The sequence below is a fragment of the Heterocephalus glaber genome, unplaced genomic scaffold, assembly GCF_053883595.1.
Source record: "Heterocephalus glaber isolate CG9 unplaced genomic scaffold, H.glaber_assembly_v1.0 deba00000122, whole genome shotgun sequence".
Taxonomy (NCBI): domain Eukaryota; kingdom Metazoa; phylum Chordata; class Mammalia; order Rodentia; family Bathyergidae; genus Heterocephalus; species Heterocephalus glaber.
Genome location: NW_028258138.1, coordinates 50,961,977 through 50,974,183, shown reverse-complemented (window position 1 = coordinate 50,974,183; position 12,207 = coordinate 50,961,977). Strand labels below are relative to the sequence as shown.

Sequence of the window (12,207 nt, the reverse complement as noted above, 5' to 3'; positions counted from 1 at the left end):
TCTTAATGGTCAATAGTATATATTAAACTTACATAATATTTTCAGGACTTAAAAAAATCTCTTCTACTAATGAACTTATTAGCAAGTAGTTTTGATGTTAAATGTTACATACCTTCAGAAAAGATGCTCCCAAAAAATATAAATTAATATATTAAGTACCAACTCCCCATGATGAATGTATTCATTATGCATGGCAAACATGTACTAATGAAAAATAAAATATATTAAGTAATATAAAAATAATTATATTTGCCATTAAAAGTAATTTTTCTAACTACAGAAATAAAAGTAAGGCACAAAAAAAGAAAATGCTTACCCTTAAGATAAATTAGTATATTAATGTTTATTTAAAACTATGAGTTTTTTCACTGTGACTGGGCTGGTTTTCATCTCTCATATTTCTAGATACCAACTGTCTATATCAAATTTTTGTCCACAAGAAATACTGAGCTGGGTTGAACAATGTGATCAATCCAAAGGGTGTATCTGTTATCTTTTTAAAAAATACTTAGCTACAAAGATGATAACTCACTTATAAGACATCATTTTTTAAAAAATACTTTTAATTAATCATATTTATCATAATCAGTGTGCAATCAAGCCAAATATATTCCTTGGGGCATACCAGACATAAGCAAAACAATGTTAACAGAATTAACATTCAAAAAATAAAACATTTTTAAATGATAAGATGAACATCATGAAACATTACCATTAATTGACAACTGAAAATAGGAAGACATGTTTCAATATAAAGATAAAAAACAAAATTTCAAAAGAACTTATAAATTCTAGAAGGTAAGCAAGCCATAAAGAACTTCTCTTCAAAAACATGCAATAATCTACAACAATGTGTCTCATTTTAATCCATGAGAAGCATATTTTACAATTCAAACATACTGGTAGTTCTTTCAGCTAATTAGGGACCAAGTCCCCCTTTGCCATATCTACAGAGATTTTAGTTGGGTGATTACAAACTAATAGCTCCTTTATATGTGTACAATTTTAAAAAGTAGTGACAGTTCATTTCTTTACTATTTACTGATTTACACATTTCAAACGTCCATGTTATTGACCAAATATGTACAGTATTTTTAAAAACAAAAGTAACAACTCATACAGTTTGCAAAGGTCAAATCCTAACCAAGATGCCTTTTCATTTAGTCCAATGACTAGAAACTTGTCAATGTCAATAAGTGCCAGGCCAAAAGAACCCTAAGCCCTATATCCAGATTATTTTTTTCCCTTTCAAATGCTTTCATTTTTTCTTAAAGAAACATTTACTATTCTTCTGCTTTGCAACTGGCACTAGCTACATGAGCAATGCCCTTATACCACAAATCAAAGTCTTTTCCTATCCAAACACTACTGTTAATTTAAGGTAATTTTACCACGCATATCAAATTCAAATGTCTAGATCCCAAATACCTAGGTATGAAATATGCAAATCTGCCAAAAAAAATTAGACATATTTCTTTTCTTTTAATATAACCCACTATACAATAGTGAACTAAATATGTTTGTTTCATAGAAACAACTTACATTTGCCAGTACAAGGCAAATGGTCTATGTACAGATACATTAGGACTGCCTAACTGACAGTGAGGGTTGCCGACCAGGCTCCAAATCAATGGAGCTAATACAGTGCTGTTCTCTGCTGAATGGACTTTCCCTTCAGGATACGTCGGATCTGGAAGAGAAAGAAATAGGATTTGTAAGGTTGGATGATTGTTGTATTACTGGGAATTGAACCTAGAGCCTTTGCAATGAGCTACATCTCCAGCTCTTTTTTTTTTTCTAAGTTTTAAAACAGGGTCTTCCTAAGTCACTAAGTTGCCCAGGGTGCCCTTGAACTTGGGATCCTCCTGCCTCAGCCTCCCAGAGTGCTAGGATTCAGGCATATGCCATAACACCAAGCTTGTGAGGTTTATTTCTGATGGTCAAAGTGATATATTTCTTTCTGAGTTGCATTCCTTTCCTATATACAGCTGTGCTTTGGTTCAGAAACCTAATTTGTTCCATGATTCTGGAAAAGATGGCCACTTTTCCATATTTGGAAAAATAGCCATGGTCGTGTTTGTCACTCAATGCAAAATTTGCAAACAAAAGCAAAATTTTTCCAAATGCTTTTCTTTGCAAACCAAATTCTTTACAAGCAAAAGTACTCTATACACTGTACTCTACACCACTCCTACTAACCTATAAACATATAAATAACATGCAGGATATTTGTCAAGATTTAAATGACTTTTAAATACACTACAACTCCATTTAAAACTAATTTCAAGTCTTCAATTATGATCCTTGAGTGAAAGACAGTAAAACATTTCTATTAAAAATCATTTGAAGCTTGAAAATCTCCAACTATTTAGGGCCTCTATTCTTTTCCTAATCATTTGTTATTTGGAAGAATATTTATATAAGAAAGTAACGATGGCATATTGATTTTTATGGCCCATTCTGACAATTTTATTCTCTTTCTCTCAGACTACAACAGACTAAAAGTGACGATTTAAAAGAAAGAGGACTGGGGTAAAGGATACAACTACAGCTGCTAAAAAGCAGCACATCCATTCAGTGCAGGCTGACAATAAAAGCACAGGAAGAGATCCTGTCCCCTCAACACATACACAAGCAAAGAGGGGAGTAATGTAAGGACCTTTATTGAAGAAACAAATGGGCCTCCACACCTCATTGATCCCTGGGAGCACTGTGTTATTGCTGCCAACCACAAACAGTAAAGCAGAAGCAAACACTGGGCTTAGGACTCTGCCATCTATTAGTTAATGAAGACTTCTGTCCTTGAAACCTCTGTATCAATTTTCTGACAATTTACTACAAAATATGTTAACTATTAAGAGGTAAACTATCAAGAAACTTAAGTTGTAAAGAGCTTTACAAATAGGAGTTGCTATAACATTATGGTCATAGTGCAAGCTAGGAATCAAAGAAAAAGCTGAGCTGCATTCCAAATATTTTGTTAACTAGTAATGTAATGATCAAAGCCACAGTTACTCTGATTTCCCCCCCCCAACCCCAGGAAAAGATTTCTATCAAAAATATTTTAATTTCTTAAAGCTTAGTTCTTATTATCTAGCAAGTTCACATAAAATTATTCAATCCTCAGTGATAGCATATAACTACATTTGATTAATTTTAAGGTATAAAACACTCCTAAGTTCCAAATTACATACATAGCCTTTGCATTTCTAGTATAGTATCACTTAGTATAGTACACAGAAATAATTTTAACAGCTGATGTTTACAGAGCATTTACTATGTGCCTGGGACTTTTTGGAACATTCTCTAGATATTAACTCATCTAATACACACAATATTTTGAAGCCTCACGGCTTACAAAACTAAGATTCTCTTTCCATGGTACTTGCAGGAACCTTAGAACCTTCTCTTTCATTAGCTTCCAAACCTTGAACCATTCTGACATAACTCTAGTCTGAACCCAAGTTGGTCTATGAAGAGAAAAAAAGACTATCCGGGTCCAAGCATAAAGCCCAAACCTCCTATTCTTCCCTTGGAAACAAAGTTAACTCCAAAATGCTGCAATAACTGTTGTGACAGCTGGACACTGACAATGCCCCTGCGGAGGACCAGGTGGTCTTCCACACAACCCCTTCCCGCTCTAATTTCAGACTGGAGTGCCTAAGGTACCTCCTCTCCAAGCTGTGACCCTCACCTGTTCTCCCACAGGGCCATCAGGAACCAAATGCACAGGCTGTTCATTTTCCAAGTTCCGGGTACTTGGGTCTGCACCCTTTCTCATCAACAGGCGGACAGCATCCAACTGTGTAACCCGGTACTGCAGGCTGGCAGCAACGTGGAGGGCGGTGTTTCCATTGTAAGCCTAAAGACAAAGAAATGAAATAACACATGTCAGGAAGGGGGACTTTTATGAAAGGAACTCAAGCTTAAAGAAGGTATAAAAAAGGTCATTCCCAGTCTGGTATTGGTAAAACTTTCTAAAAGTACCTTTGCATTCACAAAAGACAGGCAACTGGGCAGCTCCAAAAAGAGGCGGATAAGTTCCAAATTTGCTTCTTCAGCTGCCAAATGCAGGGCTGTGCGGCCACTTTTACGATCCTTGTCAAAGGTAAGAAAGGATAAAAAATGAAAATTCAGATTTCATGCCTTACAATACACTTTTCACCCTGTCTTAGTCTGAATCAGCCTTAGAAACTTACTTTGAATGCTTCCTTCTCCACAAAGCCTTCCTGAACCCAAAACTAAATAGAATCTCTTATTCCTCTTAAATTCCCTATTAGTCTTCTTGGCTCTTATCACAGGCTACTCTTGTATACAGGGTGGCCATAAAATGAAAGACATAAAATAATACTCTTATTGTGTATGATATCAATGAGCCATTTATTATGTGCCCCTTGTGTCTTCAGGATTAGTGACCACTATGTAGAGCTATAAGCCATATCTCTCGTCTCATCTATTAGATAGGAAGCTCCCCTAGGGCCCAAATGGTTTATGATGAAGGCATCCCCCACCTTACACAGTGCTTTGGGGCATCAGAGATACTCAGTAAATGCACCCCAAATTTAAAAAGAATAAAATATTTTCCAGTTTAAAAAACAGGTTAGGGGCCGGGGTTTTAGCTCAGTGGTTTTGTTGCCTGCTGCACAAGCACAAGGACCAGAGTTCGATTCCCGGTACCAAAAACAAAAAAACAAAAAAAAAACCAGATTAAGTCCAAATCCTACAACAAAGGAATCCTTACAAAAATATCTATCAGCATATGAAAATCGAAGCCAAAGTGACATCAATTTTGAGCATTTTCTTTTCCTTTCAAACTAGTTTATTCATAGCTAAATGATCACTTTGTATAATAATTTATAAATTACAAGCAAATCAAAAAAGCAGATTAAAGGATCTTTTAAAATTTATATTTCTTAACTATCTGTACACTGCTACTTACTCTATTCAATTAAAAACAAGAAAAAAAGGTTTTTATCTGTACTTAGGACAAAGGTCTTTTACTACAAACTACCCTATCTATAACACCTTCTGTAAATTTACCTTTGCTTCCACTGATGCTCCCATTTGAATCAGACACTTAATGGTGTCAACCAGACTCTTATTCTTCAGTAAAAGCTCCTGAACTTCAGGTGAATGAGGCTGTTGATTTTTCTGGAGTTCATGAACTACAGCATTGTGGGCCACGACTGCACAATGGAGAGGAGTCAAGCCTGGGAGAAATGGATGATAAAGAAATGGTCATTATCCCATCAAGTCTTTTGGTCATTCTATAATAACAAATCTTGAGGATGATGGTCTCTCACTTTACCTATACATGGGCTCCACAAAAACTAGTAAGGCAATCTGAATATGCCCTCTATCAGGGTTGAGTGCTAATTTTATATACAGAACACTGTAGTTTTTTTTTAATTAAATAAGTTTATTGGTACATTTTAGGTATACATAATGAGCTTATCATAGGGAATTTGTACCTGTACATGCTATATCTTGATTTTCTTTTTCCCATTCCCCTAACTTCCCTTCAACTCCTCTTCCCCTCCTTATCTACAGAACCTTTGTGTCCATTTTTTTTCCTTCTTTCCTCATTTTATTTTTCTTTTCACTTCCTTCGTTTTCCCCTCTGCCCTCCCTAGTTCCCTTTCCCATTTGAACATTTTCTTCTTATTTCACAGTATGTATTATACATTTTGATTCTTATTTACACTTTTGGTTTCCTCACACCAGAGAAACAATATGGCATTTACACATATGTGTCAAATTTATTCCATTTAAAGAGTATGGTCTCAAGGTGCACCCATTTACCTAGAAATGTCTCAAGTCTATCCTTCTTTATAGCTGAGTACTATTCCATTGCATAAAAAAGAACACTGTAGTTTTTTTTTGTTTGGTAGTGGGGATGGAACTCGGGACCTTGCACTTGCAAGGTAGGTGCCGGAACCACTGAGCTAAATCCCCGGCCCAGAAGACTGTATTTTTAATCCCCTCCCTTCCTTCTTAATATGATACTTAATGCTCTAAGATCACATGGGCCTCACTTTCCTCATGGTATTTATCCAATTAAGCTGCAGTTGCTTACCATCATAGTTAGTTGCCTCAAGATCCACAAACTGATTGCTCCTCACTACTCCCTTTTGAATCGCCTGCAAAATTTTAAAACAGATAACCATCAGCTAAAGACAAGGTATACAGATACTTTTCTCCTAGTATCCCAAGAAATGAATACATCAACTCAAAACAGATTATTGCAACTCGCAGCTTCCAATATCCAAGCCCTGGTCTTGGGACCTGAATAAGAGGCTTCACTGCCTCTTACCTGAAGCACCTGGGAGTGTCCCTTCTCGGCACAAACATGCAGAGGTGTTCTTCCCCAGCAGTCTGTGGTGTTCACCTGGGCCCCAAGGTTTACCAGATCCTGCACGATGAGATGCTGATTGGCAGCCACTGCAACCTGAAAGGCACTCTGTGGATATTCAAAGAAAAAAAATATTTAAACATTATCATAACAAAGAATATGAAACTAAACTCCCCAGAGAAAATAAATCCTATTAATAAGCAATCCAATACTATATGACAAGGAAACTAAAATAAGCATAGGGAGTGGCTTACTTATACATGGTCTTTGATCAAATAACTACAAAGTTAACATTAATACCTTCAAGGTGGACAGTGGCAAAAAGTCAATATCTCAAAGTTAATATTAACCAAGTCTCTCTTGATCTTGAGCACTGACACAACCTACACATGACAGTGGGTATTATTCACTTCACCATAACCACACCTTTGCCATTTCAGACTCTCAAGATCCTCACCTGTCCATTGTGCTCTTTAATATCTAGCATGTGAAGTACATTCATCTTTCTTGCAAGAACATAGGAAAGTGCTCTTCTCCCTTGGGCAACAGCAATATGGAGAAAACTGAGGAACAAGGAAAAGAAGAGATAAATTACTTGGTTCACAAAGCTTCTTTTTAAAAATTCATCTGCAGCCCTTTTTTGATATATATTGGTGCACTCAAATGAAACTAGAGCATAATTTGTCTTTTTTGCTAGATTGATAATGTTTCTGAACTAGATGAGTTAGGCTAACAAATAAAAAGAGAAAAAAAATGCCAAACACCATGCTGTTCACTTTTTTTTGGTACTGGGGATCGAACACATGACCTTGAGCTTGCAAGGCAGGCACAATGCCCCTAAGCTACATCCCCAGCCCACTTTATTATTAATACTCATAAAAATTCTATCAGGGAGGTATTATCACTTACACGTAAAGAAATAAAGGCATACAGATTTTCAGTAATTTGTCCAAGGTCATAAAGACAGCAAGACAGATTAGGATTCAGTCTACAAATCAACTTACAGTTTAAGCCTAATCATAACCTAAATTATTTCTGCACTATAGACACAATCTTCTAAAAGCAATTTTTCAAAGACATATGTATTTCTATGAAATTAAAACAGGTAATATTTTTAGTCAAAAAAATAAAAGACCTTTTCTTGAAATATTAACTAGCACTGAGTAGCACTTCTACCTATACTAGTCAGCTTATTTAGCCAAATACTAAGCTGTAACTTGGTAGACTTGAAAAAGTCTGTGCCCACTAGGTTCAACATGTGTGACTCATTAACATGAGATAAAAGAATACTCACGTGTCACCATCTGCGTCCTTTGAAAGAAACTGGTCTTGAGAAATATTTGCCAACTTGCTTTCTTCTTGCTCTACTTGCCACTGAAAAAATGACTTCCCTAACTGAGTGGTGTTCATTGGACTTCCGATGATGTTCGGGAATGGCAGTGAAGTGCTTAAAGAGGTACAGCCTGTACTGTGTGCCCCCATGGACCCACAGGCACTGTCTGAGATCAGGTTGAAGTTCTGCAAGTGAGCATCATTCTGCTGCTGGACACTGAGGGAAGTCTGAATGGGAACAGCAATATTCTCAGATTCCCCATGACCACTTAGGAGAGATGTGAAACTTTGGTTTGGACAGAACTGTGGTTCTTGACTGTCAGAGAGATTTGGTTCACAGCTGGGGGACTGGGAAGTTGTAAAGTAAGGGCTATATTCCAGAGCTGGGTTGTGGGTGTACTGCTGCTGCTGCTCTATGTTCTGGCTCTGTGGAGAATACTGGTACATGGAGGCCTGGTCCATCACTTGTGCAGAGCTGCTGACTTGGAACACTTGATACTTCTGAGGTGAAGAGAAGACCTGCCCTCCATGGAAGTCTTGACACTGCTCTCGGGGGGAGCTCTGGGGTACCACAGAACTCATCCAGCTAACTTGGACTGTGTTCAGGGAAACTGAGCTGCATTCGTTCTTAATGTTTATAATGTTCTGAAGCAGATCAGCACTGCTGTCCGGTTTAGATTCATCGTGATTAACATCTTCCATGCTCTCGTCAGGCGTTGGTGTTTGAGGTGGTGTCTGGAAAGAAAGAAAATGCAACTTGCATACTTGACTTCCTTCTAAAATTATTCTAGGGGCTGGGGGAATGTAGCTCAGTGGTAGAGCACATGCTATATTGGTTCACTCCCTAGCACCAAAAATACAAAGAAAATTTTAAAATAATAAAATTATTCCAGAAATCACAGGAAAACAGTGAGATACTCACCAGAAACTGGGTATGCAACAGGGGTGGCCTTTTGCAAGCTGGTCCATCAGTTGAAAAATCAGGTCCTTTCCTTTTCCCACTGTATGATACTGGGTTCTTCAATTCTGTACCCAAGAAAGGGATATGAAATCTATGATCATTTTATTGTACAAATTTTACTCATAACAACACTAAATTATTTCACTCTAAAGTGCCAATAAAAAAATTTTGAATAGAAGTAACTCTTACCTGGGAATTGCTCAGTGTTCACACTTTGTGTCTATAAGAAAAAAATTTTCAATTTAGTGTATATAAAATGGCTTTCTACTTAAAATACACCAATAAAGACTCACTTCTGTCACCCTTTACAGTGCACCGTAAGTCTCTGATTTAGCTACTCTCAGTATCTATTTTCTATCTCACTTTGTACCTTTCTACACCTCCATTTTCACTTTTACCTCAGCTTAATTAGGGTCAAGATGAATGTTTCATTTTAATTGAACCCTATTTACTTCCTTGCCCCTAAATTGCTTTCATTTACTCATTCATTAAATTTTTCTTGAACAATTTCCAGGTGCCTGGCACTGGGCTAAGCGACAGGAACATAGCAAACAGCAAGACAAATATGGTCTATCCTATGCACTTTGTTTTCTATGAAGAACTGCAAGAAACTTATTGGACCTAGGTTAGCAGAGAATAATTCTGACAGATTTATCTCCTCCCAAACTTAACTCAAAATAAAAAATAAAAACATAGGTGCCACCTTAAAATCATCCACAGCTTGGCCAGAAACCTTCTGTTTATGACTTCGGATGTGCAGCAAGAGTTCCTTCACTGAGTTCTTCACACGAACACCTTGAAAGGGTCCTCTCTGTTGCCTGCCAACCCCCATATGGGGCTCCACTGTTCAAGAGAAAACAAAACATATCCCAGTTATGTCTCTTCGTAATAACTCCCAAAGCATGGCTGCCTAATGTTTAAAGTCCCTAAGCAACAGACTGCACAGCCTTTCCAACTTGCTCTAGTTAACAGTCTCTGTCAATACCAGCTCTACCCAACAGTGGTTGCCTGATAGCTTTCCCCACCAGGCACCCTCAGGAATTAAAGCTCAGCCTGGTCAGAGATTCCCCAAACCAACAGATAAACCCAAATTAAGTCTATGAGTCTCTCATAACTATCCACCCACAACGCAGGAGCAAAGATTTTGCCAATCAGAATCTTATACATTTATAAATTATTCATCTTACTTATAATTATTCTTGATTTCGGAAAAACCTTGGGGGGGGAGCAAGGTAAATGTGATACATTTCAAGCTTTTCAAATCAAAAGTTTTATGTTCACAAAGAAAATTTAAAGTCTATTAATTCCACTCACCTAAGAAGGCAAAAAACAACTTCCTCCAAATATCCCAATGTACCAAAGCCTAAGAATTAACATCTTACATTAATTTTCAGTATTTTACTTAATTCAACTGTGCCAAGAAGGCTACTTAAACTTAAAGTCACTGAGTTTAAACACTTTTCTACATAGGATTTCCCCTCATTCACTGTTTTTAGAATTGCTTCTATAGACCTTCTAAATAAAAAGGAAGTATGTTTGTTTCACATTTAAACAGATACTTCACAATTTAGTATCTAAGTACACTACTCCTGACTATGACTATATTATGACCTCTTGGGATATGTGTTGAACTCACAGATTCAAAAACATCAAGCAATGAGTAATTTGGCCACTCTGCCAAAAGTGGAAAAAATTAAGATGAGACAAAAAAGTCCATTTGACCATATGTATCATATATCATATATAACACGTAGAAAAACAGCTCTATGACGGGCCAAATTAAATATTGGTCTTAGGTTTAAGTTTAGGGATTTCAACAGATACTTGAATTTCGAGAATCAAACATAATACTGCCCTGGAATGACAACAGTTAAAAATACAACACAGGGAGGAAAAAAAAAATGCAGTTTCAGGAACCCCCCGTCTGTGTGGTAAACCAAGAACTAGCAAAACAGTTTCTGCCAGAGATGAAGGCCAAAGACTTCAAAGGACCTCAGAAATAGTCTTTAATACACATACACACACTTTTTAGATTTGCTGGTTTTTTTGGTACCGGGGATCGAACTCCGGACCTTGCACTTGCCAGGCAAGCGGCGGAACCAATGAGCTAAATCCCTGGCAGATTTGCTGCATTCTTAACATACTGCACTGTTAAATGACTTTTTAGCTAATTTTTAAACTTATAAACTCACTTAAAACAACTTTTAAAAAACAACCAAAATAGAAGTGGTTAGCAATGGGGGGAACATAGGAAGAGATGATCTCTAAAAATCATGCCAAGAAGACTAGCCAACACTTGAGATTATCTAGGCGTTAAGTCTACCCATAACAGCATCCTGTTTTCGCCATAGTTATGCAACACGGCTCATTAAGAAAAGAAACCAACTCACAACCAAAGAAAGGAACCATTATAACTTCCTTGCCAGATACAGCTTATCCACGCTAGAGCACACACAGTAAAAACAAGACTGCAAACATCTGGGCATCCTTGAGAAACTCTCCACCATCACAAATTAAAAGGATAACTAGAGGTGTTTTTCAGACCAGCTTCTCTTTTCCATCTTGATAAGAGCTATTTCTTTCTTTAAAGTCCTTTTATTTAAAATTTTCATACTTTAGAAGAAATAAATCCTGACTTTAAACACAATTCCCAAAGCCTTACCCTCTATGCCATAGCTTTTCACTAAAAGAGCCACAAGAAACTTACAACTGCATTAAACCCAAAGCCTCATCGCAGTACTTTATCATTTTTATTACTGACAAAGGCTGGGAGGGGGACTCTCAAGCTAAGGTCCTGCCTTCCTCACCGAAGTCAGCGCTCTACTCTTACGGGTGCTTCCAGCTCCGAGGCCAGCCGGGTGGCGCCCCAATTTCGCCCACTGTTTCGTCACTTGGAGTGACGTCTGGCGCCCAGACCAGGGCAAGGCACCCAGCAGTCGCTTAATAAACGATGGCTAACGTTTCCCTCGCCAAGAACGGCGCAGGCCTTCCAGCCCGGTCTAGGAACTTCCCACTCGGCGAGCCCCACTCTCCCCAGCGCACACCCGGGTCGAAGCTACCTTGGAGGCGCTCGGCGCGGTGGCCGCCTCTGGGCCGGGACTCGACCGCCCCGCAGGAGGACGCGGAAGAGGCGGATAAGTCGGAGGAGTCGGATGCAGGCGAGCCGGGAGCCGAGGGCCCCGACGAAGCGCAGCCGGAGTCGCAGGCGCCCGGGGCGGCAGCGGCGGGCGGCGAGGCGCCGAAGAAGTAGGCGAGGTTGAGCGGGCTGGTCATGAGACCACAGTCGCCAGCCGCGTCCAGCAGCCCCTCTCCGGCGCAGCCGTCGTCCACGATCATGCTCCCAGGCTCGGCGCTCGGGGCCCGACACCTGCGTCGCCGGCTCGCGGCGCGGCTGGCTCCTCTGCGGCTGTGGCGGGCAGAGGGACGGCGGCGACTGTGGGATCTGGCTCGGGCTCGGGCGCGACCCGGGGCCGCCCGCCTATTTAACCCGTGGCCGCGCCCAGAGCCGCCCCCACTCGCCGCCGGGCCATTGGTGGCGCCCGGGTCGCCTCTCGGCCCCTCC

At 39.1% G+C, this 12,207-nt stretch overlaps 1 protein-coding gene across 2 annotated transcripts in view; it reads right to left on the bottom strand.

Annotated features, from left to right (window-relative positions):
- Window positions 1-542: 542 nt before the first annotated feature.
- Nfkbiz (NFKB inhibitor zeta) overlaps window positions 543-12,207 on the bottom strand; it is a 36,256-nt gene continuing 24,591 nt past the window's right edge. Inside the window, exons 1-12 of one of the 2 annotated variants that reach the window (XM_004857999.3) lie at window positions 11,705-12,110; window positions 9,349-9,488; window positions 8,835-8,865; window positions 8,607-8,710; window positions 7,647-8,419; window positions 6,810-6,915; window positions 6,314-6,460; window positions 6,077-6,140; window positions 5,041-5,210; window positions 3,988-4,098; window positions 3,695-3,862; window positions 543-1,690 (exon numbers count right to left, since the gene is read on the bottom strand). In XM_004857999.3, the coding sequence (XP_004858056.1) occupies window positions 1,637-1,690; window positions 3,695-3,862; window positions 3,988-4,098; window positions 5,041-5,210; window positions 6,077-6,140; window positions 6,314-6,460; window positions 6,810-6,915; window positions 7,647-8,419; window positions 8,607-8,710; window positions 8,835-8,865; window positions 9,349-9,488; window positions 11,705-11,981 (2,145 nt within the window). In that variant the 5' untranslated portion in view covers window positions 11,982-12,110 and the 3' untranslated portion in view covers window positions 543-1,636. Of the gene's footprint in view, window positions 1,691-3,694; window positions 3,863-3,987; window positions 4,099-5,040; window positions 5,211-6,076; window positions 6,141-6,313; window positions 6,461-6,809; window positions 6,916-7,646; window positions 8,420-8,606; window positions 8,711-8,834; window positions 8,866-9,348; window positions 9,489-11,704; window positions 12,111-12,207 lie in introns of those variants that run through there. The other variant, XM_087214650.1, reaches the window with a different exon arrangement.